This window comes from Pygocentrus nattereri, chromosome 5 (genome assembly GCF_015220715.1).
Source record: "Pygocentrus nattereri isolate fPygNat1 chromosome 5, fPygNat1.pri, whole genome shotgun sequence".
Lineage (NCBI taxonomy): Eukaryota > Metazoa > Chordata > Actinopteri > Characiformes > Serrasalmidae > Pygocentrus > Pygocentrus nattereri.
The window spans coordinates 23,062,586-23,088,906 of record NC_051215.1 but is presented as its reverse complement, the minus strand read 5'-3'; the positions used below and the strand labels follow the sequence as shown (position 1 = coordinate 23,088,906).

General features: G+C 40.6%; 1 protein-coding gene across 2 annotated transcripts in view; it reads left to right on the top strand.

The window, feature by feature from the left end:
- Positions 1 to 20,497, top strand: part of elovl5 (ELOVL fatty acid elongase 5) — a 35,443-nt gene extending 14,946 nt beyond the window's left edge. The window contains exons 4-8 of one of the 2 annotated variants that reach the window (XM_017694149.2): positions 1,460 to 1,537; positions 10,445 to 10,616; positions 11,746 to 11,870; positions 13,106 to 13,240; positions 18,617 to 20,497. In XM_017694149.2, the coding sequence (XP_017549638.1) occupies positions 1,460 to 1,537; positions 10,445 to 10,616; positions 11,746 to 11,870; positions 13,106 to 13,240; positions 18,617 to 18,745 (639 nt within the window). In that variant the 3' untranslated portion in view covers positions 18,746 to 20,497. The remainder of the gene's footprint in view (positions 1 to 1,459; positions 1,538 to 10,444; positions 10,617 to 11,745; positions 11,871 to 13,105; positions 13,241 to 18,616) is intronic. The other variant, XM_017694150.2, reaches the window with a different exon arrangement.
- Positions 20,498 to 26,321: the final 5,824 nt, after the last annotated feature.

Genomic DNA, 26,321 nt, shown 5'->3' with positions numbered 1-26,321 from the left:
GCTCATAAGCTGTGTTTGTCCACTCTAAGTAAAGTGATGCGTACTGTACTAAAGCCTCCTCCAGTGTTAAGAGTGAGGCTTCAAGTTTAAGTGTTTCCTGAATGATTTACTGAAACACTAAAATACACACAATAAAGCTCATTACAGGCTTCAAATGTCAGAGTTTAAACTAGTGCTCACATTAGCATTGTTTTTGTCCTTGATTTGCTGTGATGTAATATAACATTTAAAGTGAGAGCATTGAGTAAGAAAAGTACAGTGCATTCTTGGCTGGACGACCTGTTTGGAGCATCTGAATATTCAGGACTGAAGCCCTGAAGATGCAGCTCTAACATCACCAGCACTGAGAAATAAAATACTGAAAATCTCAGGATGTAAATAAACTTTGCATTTGTTTTTACTTTACACTCTCCAAGCTGGCACTGACTTCTTTGGCCCTGACAGTATAACATGTAATTAACACTACGTATAATGCATTATACTAACAATTCATAATGTATCATAAACATGGCTATAAAATGTAATTCAGTGTAATTCATTTTATAAAGATTTATAATATTTATCATGTTTATAATGCCATATGAATGCATTATAACATGTTATAAATGTGTTTATAGATGCTAACACACGTGACATTCATAGAAAGTGTTAACGTTTTTTCTCTGTAATTCTGTTTCATTTCAGTCCGTCTTGCCGTGGACTTTACAGCTTTGGTTTAGCTTATTAGAACAGTCATTTTCATTTTTATTTCAATTAATTAGCATGTTTTTTTCACCGCTAGTTTAGCAATAATTTTAGTTTTAATAAAAGATTTATTTAACTATAATAACCCTGAAAACCAGTGAACTGTTCAAGCAGGGTCGATAAAGAGACAGAGGGCTGTTCACTGTGGCAAGTTTAGTTGCCAGTCATCTTAAAGAGTTAGATGCTCTTCTCTTAAGTGACGGTTCCTCTATGAATGAATAAAGTGGACTGGTGTGTGGACACTGAGCGAGCTGGTTTGAGAAACTTGGGTCTTAATGATGATGTCTGTGAGTTGTGGTTCTAATTATTGCAGTAATGGATTTGAACTTGTGCATGCAAAATTCATTATATCACTCTGGATGGATGGATGGATGGATGGATGGATGGATAGATAGATAGATAGATAGATAGATAGATAGATAGATAGATAGATAGATAGATAGATAGAGACAGACAGACAGACAGACAGATAGACACAGACAGACAGATAGATAAATAGATACAGACAGACAGATAGATAAATAGATACAGACAGACAGATAGATAGATAGAAAGACAGACAGGTAGATAGATAGATAGATAGATGGATGGATAGATGATATTCTACTTAAATCTGTTTGACTGCATAAAAAGTTTGTGCTACATTCCACCCCATGTTAGTCGTGAGCCTCTTTAAGATTCTTAATGCTCTCAAATCCCTGCTGTGTCTCCGCAGCTTGTGACTGCTGTGTGGCAAGGTGGATATAATTTCTTCTGCCAGGGCACTCGCAGCGCGGGAGCGGCCGATGACAAGGTAAAACAAGTGCATGCATGCAATTCGTTCACATCCTGTACAAATCCAACCTGGAAAATGGCATCGGATTGAGGTTCTTGCACAATATGCCTCAGCATTGCTCACATCCTACCTACATGTTGTATTGCGTACCTGAATCACTTTGCACTGATTTTGGTACGCACGAGTGCTTGCCAAATTCATTGTGTCACCCGTTATCTTGTCTCAACAAAGCCCACGGTATGTTCAGCCAGTGTAATTAAGCTGTTCCCTCCTCTTACAGAGAAATGTGACCAGTATTTCCCCCTTTCTGTACATCCTAAAGATGAATCTCTTTCCCTTCAGTTCACACACAGGCAAATGGGGATATAAAGTGTTTCCATGTTCATAAGGAACATCTCCTATGCTGGTGTAGTTTAGTCATGAAACACAAAGTAATTTTAGTTAAGAGTAAATAACAACAGCTACTTTTTTTATACCAATGAACTATAAAGTTGTAATTATTACTGCCAACTCATATGCTGCCAGCCAGCAATCCGGGAGCTATCAGATTTTGGATTATAATATGCAGCTCTATTTGACATCAGACATCTAACAATAGGCAGTGACCAGTTACCGTCACTTATACCATCTAACATCATTTGCTGTTATTGTCATGGTTTCAGAAGTAGAATGATCTGTACCTAAAGCTTGTACAGAGGTATTAAACCTTGGGATTACATGACAAACAAAACAACCACCCAAAATCTTATGGTATGATTTTGTGCTCACAGAATGGCCTGAGCACAGACCATGTTGCGGTCACAAACATCCTACATCATGCCTGCAAGAGGTATTGTCAGAATGTTTATGAAAACTACAGGTTTATTCTCTTTCTGTTATTAAAAGTCCTTTATGAAGCAGCTTGTTGCAGTGGTAGCTGTCTTCCAGAATAGAGGGAGCACGCATTGTTGTGTCCAAACAGCTTGCAGGGCAGAGTCAGGGGGCCTAGATAGAATACAATAGAATTAGAATAGAATTCAACTTTATTGTCATTGCGTATGTCACAGGTACAAAGCAACGAAATGCAGTTTGCATCCATCCAGAAGTGCTTAGCAGCAATATAAATATATATCTTACAATGTACAGTAAGTATAGTATATACAGGTTAAAAAAAATATGAGGGGGTATGAACATGAAGGGGGTTATACAGGTTATAAACAAGAATGTACAGGTTATAAATATGAGGGGTATAAGTACTATGAACAGGTTATAAATAAGAGGGGGTATAAAGTACTATGAACAGGTTATAAATATGAAGGGGTATAAAGTACTATGAACAGGTTATAAATATGAAGGGGAATAAGTATGTACTTATGAACAGGTAGAGTATTTACACAGTATATACAATAATGGGCAGTATATACAGCAGATGTAAGTGCCGGTAAGTGGTGTTGAGTGGTGTGTAAGTCTGTGTGTTATTGGTGTGTGTTAGGGTACAGTCCATTGTTATTTGTTTAGATGTCAGGAGGCAGAGTTCAGGAGTGTGACAGCTGTTGGAAAGAAGCTGTTCCGGTACCTGGTGGTCTTAGTCCGGAGGCTCCTGTAGCGCCTCCCAGAGGGCAGGGGGGTGAAGAGTCTGTGTGCTGGGTGACTGGGATCTTTGATGATTTTCCCAGCCCTCTTCAGACACCGCTTCTTGTAGATGTCCTCTATGGCAGGAAGTGGTGCACCGATGATGCAGCTTTCACCACCCTTTGCAGCGCCTTCCGGTCTGAGGCAGAGCAGCACCCGTACCATACTGGTCAGGATGCTCTCAATGGTGCAGCGATAGAAGTTCACCAGGATGTCTGAGGACAGGTGGTTCATCCTCAGCCTCCTCAGAAAGAAGAGGCGCTGGTGAGCCTTCTTTACCAGCTTGGAGCAGCTGGTCGTCCGGGTGAGATCCTTGGAGATGTGGACACCAAGGAACTTGAAGCTGTTCACACGCTCCACTGCCGTCCCCTTGATGTGGATGGGTGGATGTGGGTCAGCATTCCTTCTGAAGTCCACAATGAGCTCCTTAGTTTTCTCAGCGTTGAGCAGAAGGTTGTTTGTGTCGCACCACTCAGCCAGACGATCCACCTCCTCCCTATAGGCTGTCTCATCGTTGTTTTTGATGAGGCCAAGCACCGTGATGTCATCTGCAAACTTAATGATGGTATTGGAACCATCGACAGGCTTGCAGTCATGGGTGAAGAGGGAGTAGAGGAAGGGACTCATCACACAGTTTATGTTTATGGTGATGGTGGATGAGCAGTGGTTGTACCACCGGACATGTTGGGGTCGGTTGGTCAGGAAGTCCAGTAACCAGTTGCACATGAGGGAACTAATACCCAAGTCTGTGAGTTTTGTGATGAGTTTTGAGGGGATGACTGTGTTGAATGCTGAACTGAAGTCTACGAACAGCATCCTGATGGAGGTATTTTTATTGTCCAGGTGTGAGAGGACAGAGTGCAGTGCTATGGAGACTGCATCTTCTGTGCTCCTGTTCTGGCGGTATGCAAATTGGTGGGCGTCCAGGGAGGGGGGGGGGGCAGGATTTGAGCTGTGCTAGGACCAGCCGCTCAAAGCACTTTGTGATGATGGGGGTGAGGGCTACCGGGCGGTAGTCATTCAGTCGTGATGGTTTGGAATTTTTGGGTATCGGGACGATGGAGGTGGTTTTGAAGCAGCTTGGTACCACAGCACGGGCCAAGGACATGTTGAATATGTCCGTCAGCACTCTTGCAAGCTCACCAGAACATGTTCTGAGAACACGTCCAGGGATGCCATCAGGACCCGCAGCCTTGTGGGCTTTAATCTTGCCCAGCGCCACTCCTACGTCGGTGGGAGAAAGAGTCAGTGGTTGGTGGTCTGCAGACACATCTGCCTTGGTTGCAGTTGTTGGGTTCCCTTTCTCAAAACGAGCATAGAAATTGTTGAGCTCATTGAGGAAGGAAACATCAGAGGAGGCGGTTGATGGTCTTGTAATCTGTCATAATCTGGAGTCCTTGCCACATACGCCGGGGATCGGAGTTGGAGAAGTGTTCTTCTACCTTCCCTTTGTGTCAGGTTGGAGTGGTTGAAGTCACCAGCAACAATAAAAGCAGCCTCAGGGTGTTTGGTCTGTTGTTTGCTAATGGCTGCATGAAGTTCTTTCATAGCCATCTTAGCATTAGCGTCCGGGGGTACATACGCTACAGTGATTATGATGCAGTTTATTTCTCTTGGGAGATAATGAGGTCTGCATTTGACCATTATAAACTCCACATTAGGTGAGCATTGTCTCTCGGTAGTAGCAGAGTTTGTGCACCAAGCTTTGTTAATATAAATGCACAAACCTCCACCTCTGGTCTTGCCGGAGTCTTCTGCTATCCTATCAGCTCGGTGTATGTGTCGTCCTGCTAACTCAATAGACTTTGATGTCAGTTCTTCAACCACCAATTAGGAACCTGTCTCATGTCCTGTTTCATCGACACTGTTTTAGGTCTGCTTTGGCATGTTTTAAAAATAAAAAACACATAGACACAGCAGCAGTATCATGTTCTTCTTACACAAACCATGTTGTTTTGTGTAAAGGTTTGGTTTAGCACTTGTAATGGATACCTTCTTTCCCTACCTAACCTGGGTCCTGGTCTCTGGTGGGAGTAAGGGACTGCTATCTGCAAAGGGGATTAGGAAAATCTTCACTCTGAGGTTGACCCCCATGATCTAGACATCACAGTTCCTCCTCAGAGCATCTCCCAAGCAGAGTCACCCATGCTATCCCTATGCTAGCCATCACCATCAGGTGGTGGTACCCATGTATCCATATATTTTCTTCCTGACATTTTAGAGCAGAAAATGTGGTTAGGAGGACTTGATATGGACCTTCTCATTTTGGCTCTAATGGCCGAGTCTTATACACCTCAACCTTTTGTCCTTAGACAATAGGGTGATCCCCCTGACTAAGTTCTTACACATCCAACACCAGTTTCTGGGCAACATCTTCAGATAAAGTCTGACAGTATTGCAGTAGAACTATCGGACATAACGTATGTCTGCAGCTTTCATAACAAGCCGTAATCGTGGTATTTACCATGACAAGACATTCCCTTTTAAAGTCTTTAGTAAGAATGCAGGTGATCCGGCAATCTACCTATAGCTATTCCTACATACTGCTTTGTGACTGCCCAACCTGTGTCGTCATACTGGACGATCAGCGTTTACCACAACATTAGCATTTGGCGAAGGCGTTTTTCATACAGACTTTGCACAGAATTAGAAAAAACCTTTAAGACCTTGCCCCATGAGCTGACTGATGACACCTAATTCCACCATGAAAACACAGGACAACCATAAAACTTGCACAGACCCCAGTACAGGGCAGAGGTCAGTGCTACTTTGGGCTTCTAAACACAGCTTCAGTTGCATCTGAAACTCAACCCTGAGCTTTTCAGGAAGGTAGTCCCAGTCACTGTATGAGACAAGATTGTTCTAGACTTATTTTAAAGCATCAAACTCACATTTTCTTACGATTATACTTCCACAGGCCTGTTTTGCCTTGGAGGCAGCATGCATTAAGACATGCTCTGTGAGTTTGTACTTGTTTGCCAGAATGCCGTATTTAGCTTCTCATCTAGGGACTATATTTTATCTGAATGAACAGACACTTTCTTGTGGTTGTATTTGTCCAAATGAGTCTGTATGTTCATATAACTGTTCATCCACTCTGACAATGAAAACATTATCAGACCAATCAGGTGCCACACTACCCCCATGGTGGTCCCTGTTCCACCCCTGTCCTGCAGTCAGCAGACAAACCCTTCTCTCCTGAGCAGCTGTAAACTCCGCTGTGGCGGACTAGATATGTCTCTAACTGTGAGCTGTAGTCTAAGCAGTTGTTAGGTATGGAAGGCAGCGGCAGCAGCTCTAGGTCAGGAGTCTCTACTAAAAGAAAAACTGTAAAACTGACTGGGTTTGTTTGAGTGGGGAAACTACCAAACTGTGCTGGACACTGGACCTCCAGGACTCAGATTAGATCAGGAGTCACGCACTCCTGATCTAAAAAATTGTCCCAAAAATGTTCATGTAATTAGCTTAGTGCTAACATACGACTAGAAACATATAGAAATTAGCTTTATTGTAGAGGTTTCTTTTTTGTTTTCTTGTTTTTGACCAGTTTTTATCACTGAAGGCCCAAACTGAGTGCCCAGCTCTCGTAGTTCATCGCAGTTTATCACTGGATTGTATTCATTTATTTATATTATATCTATAACAATTTGCATGATGAGAATGCATACTCTGATTTTTAAATTTAATATACCTTACAGTAAGAAACAGCATGATGAAAGCTCCAATTTGCATGCATTGTTTGCCATTTTTGTATTTTCTTTAAAAGGCTTCCTTCCCTGACGTTGAACTGAGTGCTGCACTGGGTCAGTATGACCAACAAGCTCAAAACAAAGTGACCGCTGTGCCCTGATTGGTGTTCTTGCTTTGCGCTTCTTTCGTTTTGACATGTTACGTTTATATACACACAAAAACCAAAAGGAACGACAGATTTCTAAAAATGTAGTGGAGGAAAAGTAAAAAGTCGCCCAAAATGGAAAAACTTCAGTACAGATACACAAAAAAACTACATAAGTACAGTAACCAATTACATTTACTTGCCCACCACTGAATGTCACAGTATAATTGCGTCAATCTGGTGCTGCATATGTCTAATGTAACGAATGTCTAAATTGAATAACATCAAAAGCCCTGACATCTGCTTATGGAGGCTGCGTGGGTAAGATTTGGTAACTTTAGGTTGAACATACTAACAGAACCAAGCCTCTGGAGGTATAGTCCATATAAGCTTGTAATTATATTATTGTAAAAAATAGTGTAAAAATAACTTTAAGTTTAGTCAGATCTTCTTGTTAAAAAGGGTTAGGTCAAAAAATCAGTTTAAGTTGAGCATACTCCAAAAACACAGTGAATACAATTGCCTCCTCATAAGCTGAAATTGCTTACATTTTCAGAGGATATTTATTCAGTTCCCCCTCAGTTTAGTCATCGCTACATCCCACCCACAAGCTGTGACTCCAACCAAGGCTTGGTGGGCTTTCTAACTACAGAGGGCTGAGTCATGGCTGGGATATGAACTCATAATCTCTTGATGATGATGCAGTCAGGAGCCAAAAAGTTACTTGAATTTCTGTGTTCAAGAAAGACTGAAAGGCAAGACAAGGCAAGTTTACTTATGTAGCACATTTTATACACAGAGAAAATTAAGAGTGATTCACATGAACCAAAGCAAAGCTGAAAATGAAAAAACAGGGGTTAGGTATAATTAAAACGAAAATAAAGTGAGATAAAATTAGGTATACGTTTAAACAGACAGTCACAGTGAATCAATAGTAAAATATGTAAAGCACAAACGATCAGACCTTTTCAGTCTGATTTTGAAACTGGGTCTTAAAGTGTCTCGTCTCTATGTGTTTATTCCAGCTGAATGCAGCGTAGTGGGTGAAGGCTGCCTCACCATGTTTAGTTCTGGTTCTAAGCGCTGTTAGCTGTTAGCTTTACTGGGATGCACATGTTTGGGCATGCCAGGAAAAATCCCAGTAAACAGGAGGCGGCATCTTCGTCATAAATAAGCAACAACTTTTTAATTTCTCATAAAACTCGATTGTAGAAACACAAACATGTCACATAGTCATTTTGCTCTGCTGGCCATGTATGAGCAAAGAGTTTGGGTTTGGGCCATTTTCTCTAGAATCATGTACGAAATTCTCTCCAGTGATGTTTTCACTCGCAAAACTAAAGTAAAAAACTACAGCTTCACAGAAACGTTCAGCTTTATTGGCTGTAATCTAGACATCACTGTATTTTCCAATGTTTTATCAGCATCTGTTCACACAAACCCTTCACACCCTTCCTGTTTAATGAGTGGTAACTACTAGGGCTAAAGTGCATGTGGGAACAGGGCTTATGATGGAGGAAGTAAAATACAAAAAAACTGCTTATGAGGAGTTTTTCCAGATTGAGGTCAAATTAAACTGCTTTGTAGACGGGATAAAGATGCAGTGAAACATATGTAAGTTTGAACAACCTTAGACTAAACTACGTTGAGAGAACTAAAACTAAGACTTTCAGCTTTCAATAATTTCAAGTGGACTTTTTACAATGCACAGTGATGAGCCATAGCTATTAGGGCTAGGCCTTCAATTTGGGCCATAAATGTCAACACATTCCATTAAAACACCTCTATGCAAGGCTAATTTCTAAATTAACCTTTTGTTAAAGCACATATTGAACCCTCCCCCACACCGAAGGTGGTTTAGACAGCTTAAAGGTTTATGTGGTAACAGCAGTGGGATAAAAAACCTGAGCATGTCATTTCGTAAGATAGCACTGTCACCAATACTGTCATTGACACATGTGATATTGACTCAGAATAAATCTAGTTAGTCTTTAATATTTGAAGTTGTTGCAAATTGACAAACATGCAAATTTGTAATTAAAACATAAACCAAAGGTGGTTTAGACAGTTTGTGTGCCAAAATCAGCAGGACAAAATACCAGAGTATGTCACTTCCTAAGATTGCACTGTCACTTATACTGTCATTGACATGCGTGATACTGACACGCGGGATATCGTCTCAAAATAAATCTATTCAGTCTTTAATATATTAAGTTATTGCAAACTAACATGTATTTAAAACATTTTGGGGATGCCAGGAGTCCTCCTTTAAATGTACTTTTAGCAGTGACATCTCCTTATGACACAACACATCTGTTATAAACAGAGGCCATTCAAAAACCTTGCCAATCATTTATGTTCTACTGGCTCTAAAAGGTACAAAGTACTTGGACCACAAAGATCGCCACTTGTAGTGTAATTTATGGATGGTTGTTTAGCTCTTGTAGATGTTACCATCCACAGAAATTAAGAAACTAATGATAGCTGACCATCTTGGTTGCTAACGAGGATAATTTAGAATTTAGAACCATTTGCCAACTGTGTTTGCACATAGAGGAATTAGACCTCCGCATTTAACCCATCCGTGCAGTGAAACACCCACATGCATGCACACTAGTGAACACACACACTAGGGGGCAGTGAGCACACTCACCCGGAGCGGTGGGCAGCCCTGTCCACGGCGCTTGGAGAGCAGTTGGGGGTTAGCTGCCTTGCTCAAGGGCACTTCAGTCATGGACCATCAGCTGAGGGGATCGACCCGGTAACCTTCTGGTCACAGGGCTGGTTCCCTAACCTCCAGTCCACGACTGCCCCAATTTATAAACAGACAGTCCCCAAATTTACTCAATTTAACTGTTTTACACCCATCACTCAAAAGTTGAAGAAGAAAGTAATTTGAATATGTGAAAATGAAACTACTGTTATTACTCAAACTGGCTGTATAGTTATAGAGTTTACACAACAAAAACCATGAATTGAGTACTTTTTAAATAGGTTCTGTAAGTAATATAGTATTTCTTTAAGTATATTCTGCTGTGTCTTTATCAGAGTGTCTTCCCTCATATGAAAAACAGGTTTTTCTTTTCCAAACCTTTGTTAAATGCACATATTAAAACTCTCTCCTGTCCCCCAAAGGTGGTTTAGACAGTTTGTGTGCTAACATCAGCAGGATAAAATACCAGAGTATGTCACTTCCTAAGATTGCACTGTCACTAATACTGTCACAGAAATTGACACGTGTGATATCGTCTCAAAATAAATCTATATAGTCTTTAATATATTAAGTTATTGCAAACTAATATGCATTTAAAACATTTTGGGGATGCCAGGTGTCCCCAGACTTTTGAAGAGCAATATAAGTTATAGGTACAGGCAAATAAAAGAATAGGTGGTCAGTGACCTCGGCTTGACTGGCATGATGTGAAATGACGTGATGTTTTAGTTATTTGTCAACTTCACTCTCGCCACTGTCCCTGCAGATCATTCACGTCCTGTGGTGGTATTACTTCTCCAAGCTCATCGAGTTCATGGACACATTCTTCTTCATCCTGCGGAAGAACAACCACCAGATCACCTTCCTGCATGTCTATCACCACGCCACTATGCTCAACATCTGGTGGTTCGTCATGAACTGGGTGCCGTGTGGCCACTGTGAGTTCACCAGACAGAAGCTGCCCTTGTCTCGCTGTTTTAAGCACTCCATAAAGAGCTGAGGCCACAATTTATGTGCTGAATAATTCAGAAACAGAAAAGCAAATGTGAACGAGACAAAAACGCTCCATTTCCAGATGCTTCTGTAACAAATGCAGCGTTACATAGTTCTTGAGACAGATTTTTCCTTGTTCAGGCAGATAATAGGTCATTTGCACCACATCCTGATAAAGATTGTGGATATTGATCAGTGGGAGCTATAAGGGGAACAGTGCATGGCAGAAGAAAGACGGGTTCATCTGTTGGCAGCTGTGATTGCTTTTATTATTATTTCATTTGCATAGCCAGGACACTCTGTCCTGTAATTCGCTGGGCACACTGTTATCAGTATGGCTTTATGCTTGCCAACTAGAACACAACTGCCAACTAAATACTGTGCACAATATAAACACCAGAGCTGGACTGTAAACGTTTGGGCACCATGGATTGTTAAACTTAACCCATATTAATTGTGTTGTATTGTGTAGTGTTACTGTATTTGATACTCAGTGGTCTGGTGAATTCACTGCATTATTGGCTTTTAAATCAATACAGCCATAACAATTTATATAAAAATACCAGATGTTTAAAATATTACAAGTGTCCAGCTTAGGGTTCTCCTTTAGCAGCTGTAGCCAGTCAGCAGCGTGTCCATGTTGTCCACCCTAACACACACAGATATACAAACACACACACACACACACACACTAACAGCAGGCCATGTAGGAGGAGAACAGAGTGAAGGACATAGAACCTCCACACTTTTACTCCCCACGGGTTCAGCCCAGCACCACATGTGTAATATAAGTGTGTGTGGGGTGAACAGAGTGAAAGCACTGAAAATGGGTTATTTTATATGTTCTATATTTATTATCTATTGAAATAATAATAAATCACAGCATTTTTTGGGGTGAATATTGAAAATGGGTCAACACACAAGGGTTAGCTTTTTGTTCCACTGAAACATATTTCTTGTTTTTATAGAGTCTTATAAGAACTAGTACTAGGTTTTATTGTATAATAGTGGTATAGAAATAGCAAAGACTTGCCCTCAGGAGATTAACTGTGTCATGTTCCTTTTTTTCACCAGCCTACTTCGGTGCCACCTTCAACAGCTTCATCCACGTGCTTATGTACTCCTATTATGGGCTCTCAGCCGTTCCTGCCATGCGACCGTACCTTTGGTGGAAGAAGTATATAACTCAAGGACAGCTGGTGAGCTGCTGCCATTGCTGACATTCTTATGATTAATATGATTGCTGCACAACATGGGCAAGATATACTGCCTATTATTATGATTATTATTAGCATTATTATAATAATTATTATAATTTAGTGTCATGATATATTGTCACATATTGAGATTTCAGTATTCCTTACAATACATAAACACATTTATAAACATAAAGACTCTTCAGGAGTGAAAAAGATGACAAGTTCAGAAACCAATCCCCTAAAGCAGGGTCTGGTGGAATTGTTCCTAGCAGAGCATTTCAGTGATTTGACCTTTTTAAAATAAAAATAAAATTCTGGTTTCTGGTTGAAAAGTGATTGGACCCCGATGATTGCCACTTGTATCTGAATGACTGTGAATTGCGGTTCTGCTGTGTTTAGGGGTAGAGGAGCGACTGTCTCTTAGATCAGTCTGCTGGTAGGAAACCTCCCCCATGTCCTAAAATTAAAAACTCATCAAATCTACACCATTTACATGAGCGTTCGTTGTTCCGAACAGCGAGATTGTCCAAATTTTGTTTCCATGTATGCATTTAACTCTTAATTTGACGGGGTTGATGGGGCCCTGCATTATTTTAAACAAAATGAATTACATTTGCTGGATCAGATGAATGCTTTAGTTCATCTTTAGTTCATGCTTTAGTGACTCTCTCAGAAACACATCTGGACCATATGTAATTGGTGAGTTTGCTCGCAACACCCAGTAAAACATTCAGTGATTGATTAGAGACCCAATAACATAATATGCACTTATGTGATATGTTGTGATGCTGATTAACTATTCAATCAAACATCCTTTCTGAGAATTTGTCATTCTGTGAGCGACCGTGTTTCCTTTTACTGTGTAAAAGATACAGGAGGCTTCATTTGTAGTGCAGTGTGATTATTTTCTGAGCATGCTCATGAGATTGTTAAGCATGTTTATTAAGCATTTGTTTAATCAGAATAATAATGAAATGGGACATAGTGGTGACTCATAATGCCATTCATCTATTTTCTTGTTTGAAAAGGCAGTTTGTGAAAAACTAAATAAACAACTCAGCTTTTCTTTTGATCTGTTCATTATCAAATTTACACACAATCTAAAGGGCATTTTCAAATTATGTCAAAAACTGAAAAACGACAAAAATGGAGATTCAAGGTTTTCTTCCGACAGCAGCGAATTGCCAAATTACTACAGTTGGTTTTAAAGGCTGGTTTCTCTTCTGCTTTTACAGGTCCAGTTTGTGTTGACCATGTTCCAGACGTCCTGTGCTGTAGTCTGGCCGTGCGGTTTTCCGATGGGCTGGCTGTATTTCCAGATCAGTTATATGATTAGTCTCATCATTCTCTTTATGAACTTCTACATAAAGGTAGGAATTTGGTTTCGGGTCATGTTTGTTTCCCATTAAAACGCACTCAGAACCACAGAGTTATTCTGCGAATCGCTGGAGGAAGCACTTAGGGTCATATTTCACACTGAGTCATAGGTTGTTCTCTGACTGCATGACCAGAAATAAAGATATAAAGAACAATATTCTATTCTTCTAAACGTTTTAGTGGTTCAATAGTAAACCTTTGGGTTCGAACTCCTACGCAGCAGGGTGTGTAAATAAACACATGAGGCATCTAAAAGCCTGAATCAGTGGAAACATAACCACTGTATTGCTTTTAGATGTATGTAGTATCTCCAAATTTGCACCTTTACAGGAGAAAGCAAACATGTTCTTTACTATTATTGTAAGTTAATGTAAAGAGATTTTTTGTTTAAGTTATTTTGAAGAATTTATATTGGTCCATTTATCAAGAAATGTACATTTTACATGATGTAAAAGGCAGCCGCTGTGCTTAAATGATGCAGAAAAATATACATAGTAAATTCCAAATATACAGTGATAGAGAAAATGTTTTTTTTGTACCCACACATCAAAAAAAAAAGCCAGGTCCACAAATAATCTTATTGTATATATTGTAAATATCACTACTTTACACAAATCTTCATTTCACAAGTTGTCATATTACACAAGTCACAGTCAGAGTTATACATTGCTTCAAAAACAAATTTAAATGTGAGTTATTGTAAATTTTTCTAATTTATTGGTGAGATGTCTGCACTGCAAAATGCAATACCTAAGCAAAAACATCCTAAATGTAGTTTAAATTTAATATAACTCATATTTTTTACTATGAAATTATATTGTATGATTATTTAACTGATTTCTAGGTTTTTACTAGTTTTAATATAATTTTATCTAGTGAAATTCTAATCTGAAGCTGAAGGCAAACACTTTCTTTACCATTAATGCAAGTTAATGTAAAGAGATTTTATTATTTTAGAGCATTTCTGTTGGTCCATTTATCAAGAAATTTAGAATTTATATGGTGTAAGAGGCAGCTGTTGTGCTAAAATGATGTAGAAATTATTTTTTTAAATACTAAAATTCCTTAACAATATATGCACATAGTAAATTCCGAATATACACAGTGATACAGAAAATCATGTTCTTTGTACCATGTTATCCCTCACACACACACACACACACACACATATATATATATATATATATATATATATATATATATATATATATATATAAAATCTCACATTACAGATTTCCACAGTCAGAATTATAGTTTTTAAAAAAGTGGAAAATTTATTTTATATTCACAGCATGATGAATAAAAAATATGAATACGATGTCTAAGTGAAAACATCTTAAATGTAATGTAAATGTAATATAGCTAATATTTTTCATTATGCATTTCCTTTAATATGCATTATGCATTTACAACCAAGTGGTGTTCAGTTTTTGGACTTCTGCGCAAACCACAGTTTGTCCATCACGAACACCATGTTTGAACACAAGGATGTCCATAAGTGCACATGGCACCAGGACACCCTAGGCCGCAGTTCAATGATTGACTTTGTAGTCGTGTCATCGGACTTGCGGCCATGTGTTTTGGACACTCGGGTAAAAAGAGGAGCTGAGCTGTCAACTGATCACCACCTGGTGGTGAGTTGGATCAGGTGGTGGGGGAAGATGCCAGTCAGACCAGGCAAGCCCAAACGCATAGTGAGGGTTTGCTGGGAACGTCTAGCAGAAGAACCTGTCAGATTGATCTTCAACTCACACCTCCGTCAGAACTTTGACCAGATATCGGGGGGGGGTGGGGGACATTGACTCAGAATGGGCCATGTTCCGTTCCTCCATTGCTGAAGCGGCTGACTGTAGCTGTGACCGTAAGGTAGTTGGTGCCTGTCGGGGCAGTAATCCTCGAACCCGGTGGTGGACACCCCAGGTGAGAGATGCCGTCAAGCTGAAGAAGGAGTCCTACCGGGCATGGTTGGCCTGTGGGACACCAGAGGCAGCTGGCAGGTATCGACAGGCCAAGCGTTCTGCGGCTTCAGTTGTTGCCAAGGCAAAAACCCGTGTATGGGAGGAGTTTGGTGAGGCCTTGGAAACTGACTTTAAGTCGGCTCCGAAAAGATTCTGGCAAACCATCAGGCGACTCAGAAGGGGAAAGCAGTGTGCCACTAGCACTGTATATAGTGGAGATGGTGTGCTGCTGACTTCGACTGAAGACGTCATTGGGCGGTGGAAGGAATACTTTGAGGACCTTCTCAATCCCACCAACACGTTCTCCAGTGAGGAGGCTGAGTCTGGGGACATGGGAATAGGCTTGTCCATTACTGAGGCCGAAGTCGCTAAGGTAGTTAAGAAGCTCCTTGGTGGCAAGGCTCCAGGGGTGGATGAGATCCGCCCTGAGTTCCTCAAGGCTCTGGATGTTGTGGGGCTGTCTTGGCTGACATGCCTTTTCAACATTGCGTGGACATCGGGGGCGGTGCCACTGGATTGGCAGACTGGGGTGGTGGTGCCTCTTTTTAAAAAAGGGGACCGGAGGGTGTGTTCCAACTACAGGGGAATCACACTCCTCAGCCTCCCTGGCAAGGTCTATGCAGGGGTACTGGAGAAGAGAGTCTGGCTTATAGTCGGACCTCGGATCCAGGAGGAACAGTGCGGGTTCCGCCCTGGTCGTGGAACACTGGACCAACTCTTCACCCTCTCCAGGATTCTGGAGGGTTCATGGGAGTTTGCCCAACCAGTCCACATGTGCTTTGTGGATCTGGAGAAGGCATTCGACTGTGTTCCCCGGGGTATTCTGTGGGAGGTGCTTCGGGAGTACGGGGTACATGGCTCTTTGCTACGAGCCATTCAGGCCCTGTACAAACAAAGCTGGAGTTTGGTTCGCATAGCCGGCAGTAAGTCAGACTCGTTCCCAGTGAGAGTTGGACTCTGTCAGGGCTGCCCTTTGTCACCAATTCTATTCATAATTTTTATGGATAGAATTTCTAGGCGCAGTCAAGGGATGGAGGGTGTCCGGTTTGGTGACCTCAGGGTCACATCACTGCTGTTTGCAGATGATGTGGTCCTATTGGGGACATCAGGCCGCGAACTTCAGCTTTCGCTGGATCGGTTTGCAGTCGAGTGTGAAGCGACTGGGATGAGAATCAGTACCTCTAAATCCGAGACCATGGTTCTCAGGCGGAAAAGGGTGGAGAGCCCTCTCTGGGTCGGGGATAGGCTCTTGCCTCAAGTGGAGGAGTTCAAGTATCTCGGGGTCTTGTTCACGAGTGATGGTACAAGGGAGCGGGAGATTGACAGGCGGATTGGTGCTGGGTCAGCAGTGATGCGGGCTCTTTACCGGTCTGTTGTGGTAAAGAAAGAGCTGAGCCATAAGGCAAGGCTCTCGATTTGCTGGTCGATCTACGTTCCCACCCTCACCTATGGTCATGAGCTTTGGGTAATGACCGAAAGAATAAGATCGCGAATACAAGCGGCCGAAATGAGTTTCCTCCGCAGGGTGTCTGGACTCTCCCTTAGAGATAGGGTGAGAAGTTCAGTCATCCGGGAGGGACTCGGAGTAGAGCCGCTGCTTCTTCACGTCGAGAGGAGCCAGCTGAGGTGGTTCGGGCATCTGGTTAGGATGCCTCCTGGACGCCTCCCTTGGGAGGTGTCACAGGCGAGTCCACCTGGGAGGAGACCCCGGGGAAGACCCAGGACACGCTGGAGCGACTATATCGCCCAGCTGGCCTGGGAGCGCCTCGGAATCCCCCTTGGAGAGCTGGTGGAAGTGGCTGGGGAAAGGGAGGTCTGGGCTTCATTGCTTAGGATGCTGCCCCCGCGACCCGAACCCCGGACAAGCGGAAGATGATGGATGGATGGATGGATGACATTTACAACCCCAATTCCAATGAAGTTTGGGACGTTGTGTAAAACATAAATAAAAACAAAATACGATGATTTGCAAATCTTTTTCAATGTATATTCAATTGAATACACTACAAAGACAAGATATTTAATGTTCACACTGATAAACTTTATTGTTTTTTGCAAATATTCACTCATTTTGAATCACTCCATCTACAAGTGCAAGTTAAAAAACATGCAAAGCGAAAGCCACATATCAACAACTTCCAGAAACGCCCGGCTTCTCTGGGCCCAAGCTCATCTGAGATAGACTGATGCTAAGTGGAAAAGTGTCCTGTGGTCTGACGAGTCCACATTTCAAATTGTTTTTGGAAATCATGGACTAGAGACCTCCAGGCCAAAGAGGAAAAGGACTGTCCGGATTGTTACCAGCGCAAAGTTCAAAAGCCAGCATCTCTGATAGTGTGGGGGTGTGTTAGTGCCCATGGCATGGGTAACTTGCATATCTGTGAAGGCACCATTAATGCTGAAAGGTACATACAGGTTTTGGAGCAACATCTGCTGCCATCCAAGCAACGTCTTTTTCAGGGACGTCCTGCTTATTTCAGCAAGACAATGACAAACCACATTCTGCACGTGTTACAACAGCGTGGCTTCGTAGTAAAAGAGTGCAGGTACTAGACTGGCCTGCCTGCAGTCCAGACCTGTCTCCCATTGAAAATGTGTGGCGCATTATGAAGCACAAAATACGACAACGGAGACCCCGGACTGTTGAACAACTGAAGATGTACATCAAGCAAGAATGGGAAAGAATTCCACCTACAAAGCTTCAACAATTAGTGTCCTCAGTTCTCAAACGCTTATTGAGTGTTGTTAAAAGGAAAGGTGATGTAACACAGTGGTAAACATGCCCCTGTCCCAACTCCTTTGGAACGTGTTGCAGGCATCAAATTAAAAATGAGTGAATATTTGCAAAAAACAATAAAGTTTATCCATTTGAACATTAAATATCTTGTCTTTGTAGTGTATTCAATTGAATATAGGTTGGAAAGGATTTGCAAATCATTGTATTCTGTTTTTATTTATGTTTTACACAACGTCCCAACTTCATTGGAATTGGGGTTGTATTTCATAAAACAAGCATAATTATCTTCATTATCTCTTGAAAACACGTAAAATGATCTGCCAATGGAATAAGATGCTTTTACTACATAAAATCACTTAAAACAAGTAAAATTGTCTAGAAACACTGAATTAAGTTATAATATTCATACAAAATACCATAATTAGAAATATTAGATATATATGACTCCATTCAAAATGTTTTCACTTTCAGAGATATTTTTTGCTGTGCAGGATTTTCTCAGGGTTTTTTTTTTTGGACAGCATCCTTTAATACACTCTAATGTCCAGTGTTTCCTCCAGCTGTAGTGTCTCCTCCCACCATTCTTTCAGATCTGACATGAATAAAAACAATGAATTTGTCAGAAAGTGGTGCTGAAATGTGATCTGAGTTGCCTGTTGCTCTCTGTCCATCAGACATACAAGAAGCACGGAGCATCCCGGAAAAAGGATTACCGGAACGGTGTTGTTGCATCTGTGAACGGCCACACAAACGGGATGACCCCAGCAGAGACGGTCAAGCACAGGAAGCCACGGGCAGATTGATGACTTCACCAAGTCGACCCTCCGAATCCTCACAGCTCATCCATGTCTGTGTAACATTACTAAGAAAGTGATGTAGGACTTCATAATGCACCAGAGGAGCCCAGTAGACCCACCGTAGACACAAACAAACAGCTAAAGCCATTTAATCTTTAGGAGATTCCTAACATTACAAACCTCAACCTGTTATTGTTCATACTGAATTAAGGACCAGAGGACAGAGCGGACAGAGACAGGCTGTAGACTAAAAGGAAACAGGGTCCAACTTATATAGAAAGACTTTTTCAGTTAATTTACTTTCAATTCTTGTTTAATTGAATGAGATTTCATGACCATTTGTGTCACCACCAAGTCTTAAATGTGTCTTATGAATGTCCAGTACAGTGCGAAGGTCAGAGACTACCATTTTATTTATTTAATTCCCAGCCAAAATGGCCAATAAATGCAAGTAATTTGTTTTTCAGTTTCAGGGAAAAAGCAGAAACATATTTAACAGAAAAATTCCAACATCTGAATGTAATTAATATCAAATTAGGCTTGTTTTATTTACGCCTTATATTTTTTGAAATTCAGGTTTGGAGACTCACGTTTTTCCCCCCAGTTATTTGTATCTGACTTTGCCCTTAATTATGCCTAAAAGTTTTGGCACCCCATCATGCCATGTAACCCAACCGGCACAGGGAGACTTGACTTGGACTCTCCCTGGCTCCGCCCACTTACCTCCTCTCTCACACACTTGCAGATCATTCCATAGACATTAAGTCTCCCATATATATTCCTTTGCTTTTTCCAGTTGTTGTGAAGTCTCTGTTTCCTACCTGAGGTCCAAGCCCATTTTTATTTGTATTGTTTTCTTGTTCAGACCCTTTCTTATCTCTGTTTTTTTAAGTATGGTTCCACCTTTTCTATTGCCTTCTTGTGTGTTGACCCCTGCCTGTTATATATAAATAAGTGTTGGGCTGCCCCTAATAAAACCATTTCGCATTAGCTACATGCTTCAGCCCCTACATTACAACCCCTACTCAGATGACGTTTTTTTGATGATTCCTGAGTTTAACATATTGGCAAAAATCAAATAGAAATTTGGATATAATATTTAAGATTGGAAGTTGAATAAATGAAGGGTGGTCTCTGACTTCTACACAGTACTGTATAAGAATGCTAAAGCTTATAGGGTATTTTGAACAGTCAAAACAAGCCCCAATTGCAATGTGATGTGCAGATATGTATTTTGCACTGAAAACTATGTACACGTTACGTTGGTGCAGAGAAAAGTGAAGGATATAATGAATTGTCAGCGTCAGATCAGTGGCAGGTATTTATAGCACAGTAAATAATAGGCTACTGAATGTAAATGAATAGAAATTGTTTGAAATTATTGTCTCCAGATTGGTGAAACCAGTGTGTCGATTATTAGTGTGATATTTTTAGATTATTCTGTAGGTTTACACATTTCAAAAACATGGCCATGTTCTCCAGTAAGTGTTGTGACTTGGCGAAGGGAACTGACCCTTCAAGGCTTATGCACTGAAAAGGCCTGACTCAGGAGATCGGACGTTTCAACCGAGCACAGCGGCATGAGGTCTGAATATACACCATTGTGTTTTATATATTTGCTACTGAGAAGTAAAAAATGGATTTGACATTTCATATTTCCACTCGAGACATTTACACTCGGCCTTCAGTAGTAGACCATCTTGCAGCTTGTGTTAAGCTTTGCAGCACTATGCATTAAACACTGTGGTTGTTGTTGTGCATTGGTTCTGAGTCCAGATCTGGGAGCACACCTGTTCTGCATATTGTAGTCTTTTGCTGTACTAACACACCCACTCCAAATCAGAAAGGGCTTCCTAGCAAGAGGTAATCCAGCACCAGGGTGAGGAACCACTGCCAGTGTGAATGCTATTCCATGTTCTTCTGCCCCAAGAACTCGTTCAGTTGCAAGCCACTGGTGAGAATCTGAATGTGATTGGCCCTCGAATACACTAACAACATTCCTAGCGTCCTTTGCCAACTGCAATATGAGATTGGCTTTTAGACATGCTGCAGCAGGACTCTGCCCAGGCTCAGTATCTACAAATCTGACTGCACACTGCACTGATCTAAGCACCAGTATTTATTTTCAGCCTGGTTCCGGCTCTCAGATAGCCCAGCAGAAAGGTCCAGAAGACATACGACCTGAAAAAAGCTCAAATTTAACATGCTTAGGCGTGTGCTGATGTATAAATTATCACGATAACTGCACCATAAAAAGTTATGGCACATTTTACCTCATGAATATGTGGCTTGCAGATCTTGTAACAAAAATACACCTCTGGGGACAACTTGTTAAACAAGGCTATGCCACCTTTTAAACCTGCTCCCCAAAATGTCTCTAGTGTTGACTATTTAGACGTCCAGGGTACAATCAGTACCACAACTAAAAATACTTTATTAAGGGACAGTAACTCAGATATAAGATATCTTCTAAAGCTAAAGTACAGTCTGGGTTAACTGAGCTGTTTTGCTCTTGTAAGGCTTATAAGTTTACACAGCAGATAAAAGTGACCCGAATCAGATTTTCTCATCAAATCTTGCTTTTTTTGGTTTGGCTGTTCACATTATGTTTTAAATGTGATCTGTAAGCGACATCAGTCTGAACAGATCAGCTCCTAAACTGACCCTCATGTGCAAAAGAACAGAGTTTCACTTGGCTCGTCCAGAGGTAAACAATCATGACTGCCGAGGATCAGCTTCATCTTCACCAGCATCACCAGAGCCATCATGAAGCTTCACTGACTGACAGTTGGGCACGTCACCCAGAATGTGTTCAAGCCATAAAAAGGGCGCGTCACTTCTTTGGTTTGTGTCCTCGGATTCTTTCAACTTCGCTTTCAGACTTTTAACCATGCTTTGATGCTGCAGCCTCATTCTCCTGCGACCGCGCTCGGACATTTCTTTCAGAATCTCTTTGAACACCGAGGGTTTTGGACGAGTCTCTTCTCGTTTTTTGCACTAAAACATCAGCCTAGATTTTTCTGAGTCTGAACAGCGCAAAATTATGACGAATGGCATAAAATTGCATAAATTCCGGCTGTTCAGACCGAGTCACATTGCTGCAGATCGGATACGTATCGGATTTCAGTTCCACATATGAAAGCGTCTCAAATCGGCATGGAAAATGTCAGATTCAGTGTGTTTATCTGTTCACACAGCCACACATCTTTGTCATATATGAAGAAAGAGATCGGATTTGGGCCACTTTTACATGCTGTGTAAAGGAAAAGCTTATTTTGGGGGACTTATCAGCCATGCTAACTTACATTCCATCCATGAGCTAACGACAGGCTTGTTGTTTGTTGGACAATGTGGACGAGTGGATTCAGGAGTTTCACATTCAGTTTGTTACCATATAATAAGTTCCTTCCAAATTTAGCTCATGGTTGTCCTCAGACGTTCTCCTTATGAGATCACATCTGACCCTGCGAGACTGACCCTCGATGTTCTAGATAGCACATGAACTATAAAAGGTATAGCACTACTCCGCTCCGCATATTTCTTTAAATTCTCTGGCGAAACAGCAACTTGTTTGACTAAAATGCAGTAAGATGTGATTTTTTTTGCATAGGCTGGTATTTTATTACTGAATGTTTAAACATGCTAGTATTTTAGCAAAGTCTGTTGTATTGCAGTTATGTTATGTAACAGAAATCAAATACAAATATAATTTAACGTACGTTAGTAGGTTTAATTACAATTTCTAAATCAATAGTAGTCAATTGTGTCAATGAACAAAGCTGAAGTTATGTCGGAAGCATTAATCAAGAGACAGCAGTGCATAGCAACTCTACTTCTGACACCATGAATTCCTTACCGCCATCAACTTGATAATCCCCCTGCTAATGCTGTTTATAGTGTGGCTCTGTCACTGTTATTTGTGCTGTTAAGTACATACGTCTCACCAAATAATGTTAAACTTGACATTTTTAGGCAAATCTAGGACTGTACAGTATTTTGAAAGCCCTCTCATTTGTGCTAAAATGATGCTGGGCTGTTTGCACACTGTTTGTCTGTGGTTCTTTTCTTTCAGTTCATTCCTAATATTGCCTTAAACAATGTATGTAGCCTTCCTCTCTGAGCGAATCGCTTATGATGTTCTAGGTCACTGTGGTATTCTTTATTGGGATGCTTCAGTATTTCGAGTATGGCCATATTATTTAGTCAATACATGCCTTAAACGTTGGCATAAAGGCCAAAATATCCAAAGTAGCTGATATGAGTTTCTTATTGTCTTACAGCTGTTAAGCGGAGATGTGTTTCCCTATGATGTAACAACACTGTTCAAATCACACCCAGAAAATAGACTAGAAATAGACTCTGTCATAGAAACAGTGATCTGTCATTGCGGTTTGAATAAATAAATCTATTAGTGTCCAGCGTGCCATGTGCTTGATTTCACCTCTAATTAGAACTGACTTTTTCAAACCTATTTCTAATAAAAAACATGGTTTTATTTTATATGAATTGTTTCTGGTGTGTAAATCGTTGAAACATACAGAGACGTTCTATTAAACTATTAATCAAGATCACATTTTTGGGAGATACGTTTTTATTACGATATGGATTTGATTAACTTTTTGTTTTGTCATCTTTGGCGGAACAAAGAACCATTGTTTACATTTTTGCGATATTTTTGTTTTTATTGATATTGATAGACTCAAATCTGATTACGTACAATGTAAATTGTAAATTTAATTAATTACCGTGACAGAACAAACAAACTAGTTTCCCCAGTTAAACTTGGGGGGCCGTCGTCGGCTGGAGGTCAGGGAACCTGCCTTGCAAACGGAAGGTCGCTGGTTCGATCCCCAGAACTGACTGTATGTGACTGATGTGCCCTTGAGGAAGACATCCAACCCCTATCTGCTCCCTGGGGCGTTATGGGGTTCATAAAGTTTTAAATATTTTTTCGTTTAATTTTTTTTTTCCAATTAATTTGAGTTTGTGGGTTTTTAGCATTTCCATTTCTGGATTCTGTATTTACCTTATTGGTTATTGACTATGATCATCATTTTCTCCCCCTGCAGATGCACTAAAAAAAGGTTTTTCAACAGTTCTTCACTAAAGGGCTCTACATAACACCAAATGTTCTTCTGTTGTTACAAGCTTGACATAGTAACAATAGAAGAACCATTTATAGTTCTATATAGAACTCTTTTCAAAAAGGTTCTATGTACAGCACATCCTCCTTCAATCTGAAGAACTATTTTGCCATGGAAAGAATGAGTGTTCGTAGTGTTCGTCGTTCTATATAGAACCATATAATAAAAAAACTTGAAGAACCATCTTTGGTGTATTGTTGCACAACAGTTGTGTATTGTTGAAGCTTGACAATATAACATTAGAAGAACCCTTTTTGGTGCTATAGCCCATTTCAAAAAGGTTCTATATATAAAGGTTAGGACCATCTATAGCACATTTTCCATCAATGTGAAAAATGCTTTCCTGATGCAAAGAAGCCTTTAATCATGCAAAGGGTTCGAGTGCCTGTACATAGAACCAGAACCACTGTCTTTTATAAAGAACCCTTTATATATATATATATATATATATATATATATAGACATACAAAGGTAGATAAATCATATATATATATATTCTGTGTCCATCTTTGTATGTTTAGATACACAGATCCTGTTAATTATTAGTTTGACGTTGTCATTCTATGCAATCACATGATACGTTATGATTCATGATGAATCATATGACTATGATTCGTTTCTCAAAGTTGAGACACTTGTAACTGTTGCGGCTGAGTTTCAGATTAGTTGCAGGTGCTTTTACATCATGCAACTCGAGTGAAATTTAATTTCATGTAAGTTTCAAGCAACCAAAATTCCATGTAAGTTTCACAGTGTAATGCCAGCCTAAGTTTTGGCTTAAGGCTAATGTGATAGAGATCTGAGGTGGCTTTGTTGTACATTACTCATGAGCTATGTGAGCTTCATAACTTCAAAACTAAAGATGCAACCTTTGCACACCTGATCTTGGCTGACGGACCACATTTGGGTTAATTTAAGGATTAAATCAAACTTAATATTAAACTGCACTGTGACAATTTGCAACGAATCTTTTCTAGTGTTTGAATCAGAACGTCCTGTGTCCAGACTGTATCGTCCATCTCTATCAATAGATGCGTCCCACTCACTATGGACTTCATTTTCTGCATGACTCGGACAGTTTATTCCACAACTGCAGCCCCAATGTCCTCTTAAGGAGCTTAGCCGACTGACAGTTTAGGAACCAGAAGGGGGAGCTTAGCAGAGCGAATACAAATTACATTCTAATCCAAAACATGTGCTGCCTGCAGACTTCTTAACAAAGACTGTTACAACGGCCAAAGAGCTGCAAACTCGAGGGCTCTCATGTCTCATAGGACATCAGCAGAGGTTTTAAGTGTGTATCATAGGGGTCACTTACATGCAATAGATTAACTACACATTAAGTTCACATAAACTGCCTTAGGGCACAAGTACAGTTGGCTATTATAGAGATTAATTCTTTCATCCCGTCCCTAAATCTGGAAAAGTGTCCCTGAACACACCACAGCACAAAGTACACAAGGTTAGCAAGTGAAGCAGCGTTATCACCGCAGATTCAAAGTAGATGTGGACGTGGATGTGGAATAAAGTCTAAAACCATGGGACATGATTTCACATCTTTCAGAGAGAGAGAGGCTTTAGATTGTATGTTGACCACTGGACTTTCACAATACGATATAAACAGAGTGAAGCCTGCCAGTGTCCAGTCCCTCTCTTCTGTAATCCTTATCAAATGTCATGTCATAGTCATGCCCTGGTCTCAATCCTTTAAACCCTGAAGTTAGTGAACACGTTATGGGTGGATTATTGTTGTCTGTGATGAAAGTAGTTGGCTATGAATAAAGGACCCTGATTTCTGAGGACAATTGTTCTGCTGTGCATTATTCACAATCAATCTAGTTGTTCTACCTGAGAGTAGCCCAACAATCAAGCTGTCCTGAAGTTAGTTCCACCCTATAGCAAACTAGTTGTTCTAAAGAAAGGGTGTCAAATTCAATTCAAAAGGGCCATGTTAAAAAATCTGGGCCAGGGAACATTTTAACATGTTGAGCTGTAACCCGAACTGACCGTGGTTTATTCCAAATACACAAAACATTCAGCAGTAAAATACAGGCACTTGTAGTAGACCTTGAAATATTACATGAATACTTAAAATTTTCAAAATGTAAATATCCCAGGAGCTCAGGAGTTATTTAAACCTGCCTATCTGCTTGATATTACCTATCTGGTATCCTTTCCTTTCTACAAGTTCATGAAGACTTGGGCTCAGTTATATTGGCTGAACAGCAGCTGTTTGGTGACATGACTGGTGTTTGAGTAGTGTAGTGGGTAACACCTCTGCCTTCTATGCTATAGAACAGGATTTAATCCCCTGCCTGGACAAGCACCAAGCACCCTACTCTATACCAATAAGAGTCCTTGGGCAAGACTCCTAACACTGCCTTCACCTACCTGTGTAAGATGATCAAACTGCAAGTTGCTCTGGACAAAAGCATCTG